This window comes from Cupressus sempervirens, chromosome 11 (genome assembly GCF_028749045.1).
Source record: "Cupressus sempervirens isolate cs-2001-9-10 chromosome 11, ASM2874904v1, whole genome shotgun sequence".
NCBI lineage: Eukaryota > Viridiplantae > Streptophyta > Pinopsida > Cupressales > Cupressaceae > Cupressus > Cupressus sempervirens.
The window spans coordinates 790,326,437-790,329,809 of record NC_143128.1 but is presented as its reverse complement, the minus strand read 5'-3'; the positions used below and the strand labels follow the sequence as shown (position 1 = coordinate 790,329,809).

Genomic DNA, 3,373 nt, shown 5'->3' with positions numbered 1-3,373 from the left:
CCTGAGATGAATACACATTTTTTACTACATATCTCTCCCCCTTTAACATCAACAACAAAGAGGATGGTCCACAACCAAAATGCTCTACCAAAATTCCTATATAGTCCACATATATACAGAAGTAAAATATGTATACTTACAAAGCTTAATAACTATGTGTGATTTGAAACATTGATGTTAAAAATTCAAACACAGACAAAATTCTAGAAAATTGTCTTATGCATTTCTAATGGGTTGTGGAAATTTGATGACATTACTAAGCTTAATAACATCAAAAAATATGTTCCTCAAAGTACCAAAATGTATATCCCAACTCTTCTTCATGTTGTCAATTAGTAGAATTTGACCACATATGGCATATGCAAGGTTTTTGGTTGAATGTAGCTCAGGTGCTTCAAGTGAGTTGGATGTTGCCTCAACTTCTTTCAATCCACTGAGCATAGTGTCCACCTTAGAAGCTATCAAACTTCTAAGATCAAATATCCTTAAAAAAATACATTTCTTCTCTATTTTTGAGCTTCTTATCTTATCGGTCAATGATATGACTTGTCCTTCATGACTAGACGCCGAGATTGTCAAGGGATCAAAAGATGTAGACAATTCAAACAATTACTTGTCAGTTTCCTTTATCAACTTCTCCAAATTGTCAAACAACTAGTCCGTTGTAATACAGACTTGGTAAATCGCCCTTCCTTTAGTTAAAGAATATTTCCTCCTCTTCTTTCTCTCCCTCCCTCCCTCTGTCTCTCTATTTTTCTTGAAATCTCATATACACAATAAGTATTATTTTGTATGTTGACCATTTCATTTTTTTGTTTTTGGTTTGCATGAAATGAAATTCTCATTAGAGCACTAATGTCATCTTTCCCAATATCCTATTCCAACTAGTTAAATGTAAATTATATTTAATTTTAAACAATTGAAATATTGGCATATAATTTTCTAATAAAAAGAGTAATTGACAATCTTTTACATATAATCCATAAAACCATTGACTCCAGAAATTGTACCTATAAAGTTAAAGAAATAAGCTAGAATCATCCTCCGCTTTTTCCCTTCTATTTCTTAGAATCCGGTGCGATCTTTCCTACCGAACTACTTCACGCTACTTTCCTAGTTTGGAGTGTGTGACCCGCTGGAAAACGTGCTCCCCGATGTAGTTTCTTTCTACAACTATTCCAAAGTCGGAGTCTACGCAGTGGCAACACATAGTCGTGACAAACGTTTTCCAATTTCATGTGCGTAATGTGCGGTCAGACTTTGTTGGCGCACGATGGCGACAGACTCATTTTCCCCTTTATATCCCGACCCTCTCGACTGAGAATACAATTTACTTTGTTTGACTCTCCCCTTTTCCTACGCGCTCGGAGGAACACGCCCTGAAGCTTGCATGAACATTCCCTGTAAATTACCAACAATCCCATCGACGGCACCGATCACGCTTCCACAAATCTCGGACTCAATCAAAGATCCTCAGCCGAGCGATTTTGTTGCCCCACACATTGTTTCCTTCCGTTATAAATATGTGCAGTTTGCCACACACGAATTCAGACATTGCCTTCCCATTCCTCTGTTTCGTGCCGCAACAACCTTCTCTGTCTTTGCCACTTCTCTCATTTTTGTTCTTCCATCCGAGATATAATAATAACAATAATAAATGGATAAGGTTGCATTTGAGATTGTGCTAATTTCAGCTCACGATCTGAAAAGCGTAGGGAACTTCGGAAGGGCGATGCAGACGTATGCAAATGTATGGAGCGACTCCGCCACTCGATCCTCCACGCGGGTGGATCGCCACGGTGGCAGCTACCCGACGTGGAACGACAAGCTCCATATGCACGTCAGCAAGGGGTTCCTCCAACAAAAGGGCTCCGCTCTCTCGGTACAGATATACTGCAAAACCCTTGTGGGGAAGAAGAGAGTGGGCAGCGCTCGGGTGCCCTACGCCGACATTTTGGAGGGATTCGCCAAGCCCGAATCAATCCATTTTCTGAGCTATCGGATTAGGAGCCCCAGTGGGAGGCCTCGAGGAACACTTGATTTGTCCCTCAGATTTCTGGAGAGAATTGATGCATTCAGACCTCGAGCTGAGATGAAGATTCCGTCTTTTCCTTCCAAGTCCAGAACAAATGCAATCTCCAGCGGTGGCTGCAATTGGCCGCCACTTCAGCGGGCTGCGGGTAACAATGGGTGTGCAATTGGCATTCCTGTTTCGCATATTACGTATGGCAATCCATACCCCTACTAATTTTCCCCTATAAAATTTCCACGTGTACTAATTCCAATGCCGTGGTCATTGGCGGCGGCGGCCACAAATCTGCTTCAATTTCTGAGAAAAATTTGGCGGCGGCGGCCATAGATCTATTCTCCTCTCTTGCATTGCATGATCTTGGCGGATCGGGGGGCAGAACAACCTGATTTGGTCTGTATTTGACGGTTGTACAGATCAAGTTGAAGAGTTTCCAGAAAAGAAGTAGGTGTTATAGAGTGTATTGCTCTGCTCTGTTCTGCTCTTCAGCACTGCAAACTACATAGCGGTTTAGAAATGTGGTATGGGCTCATTTCAAAGAGAGAGAGATATGCCTGCCAGCTTGTAATCTGAATTTAGCAATTTGATTGGGTTTGTTGCAACTTTCTTTATGTAAAAGTTTTGGTATGCGTTGGTTATTCGTTGGGTCTTTGAACTTTAAGTACGCTCCTCAACATTTGTAACTATTTAGATTGGACGTGGCTATTCACCTCATAAATTACACAGTTGATCAATTTTCAAAAAATCAAAAACATTATGGATTTTTCTGAAATTTCAGCACTTGATCTTTATGATCTGCATAGTTTGTAGTCGAAAACAACAAAAAAAAGGGAAAAAAATCACACTACGTTTTCGTGAATCTAGAAAAACAAAGAGTTTGACATTATTTTGTCTTTACTGCATTTTGTCTGGAAATTAGCCTGTCCCATTTAGATCTATCTATGATTGTTTCAGGGTTAGAGTGACGGAAAATCTACATGTTACTTCGCATTGTATCTATCTTCCATATTATCATCATTATTATTATTATGTTGAATCTATGTTGCACTATATGAGGTTGCAACTTTCCCGTGTTTAGTTCGTCCACAACCCTTGTATGTTTTTTTTTTTTTGTGTCCCTCTTTGCCCCTCTCTCCTTCCCCGTTTCCTTTTCTTTTAATTTTTTTTAAAGTGGATTAATCATGATGTTCTAATATCAATCACTAAATGATAAAATGGTTGAGTTGATGTTGCATTATGTATAATTTTATTCAATCTTCTTTCTCCTCTAAGACTATTGAATGAATTGCAATTATATCTAATTTTGTGCAGTCCTCTCCCTCCCTCCTCTCTCCTCTAAGACTA

The 3,373-nt window shown here is 39.4% G+C and overlaps 1 protein-coding gene across 1 annotated transcript; it reads left to right on the top strand.

The window, feature by feature from the left end:
- The first annotated feature begins 1,327 nt into the window (after positions 1-1,327).
- LOC149531966 (BON1-associated protein 2-like) lies at positions 1,328-2,667 on the top strand. Its single transcript, XM_089811117.1, has one exon. The coding sequence runs from the start codon at positions 1,658-1,660 to the stop codon at positions 2,246-2,248; it is 591 nt and encodes a 196-aa protein (XP_089667243.1). The 5' UTR covers positions 1,328-1,657; the 3' UTR covers positions 2,249-2,667.
- The last annotated feature ends 706 nt before the right edge of the window (positions 2,668-3,373 follow it).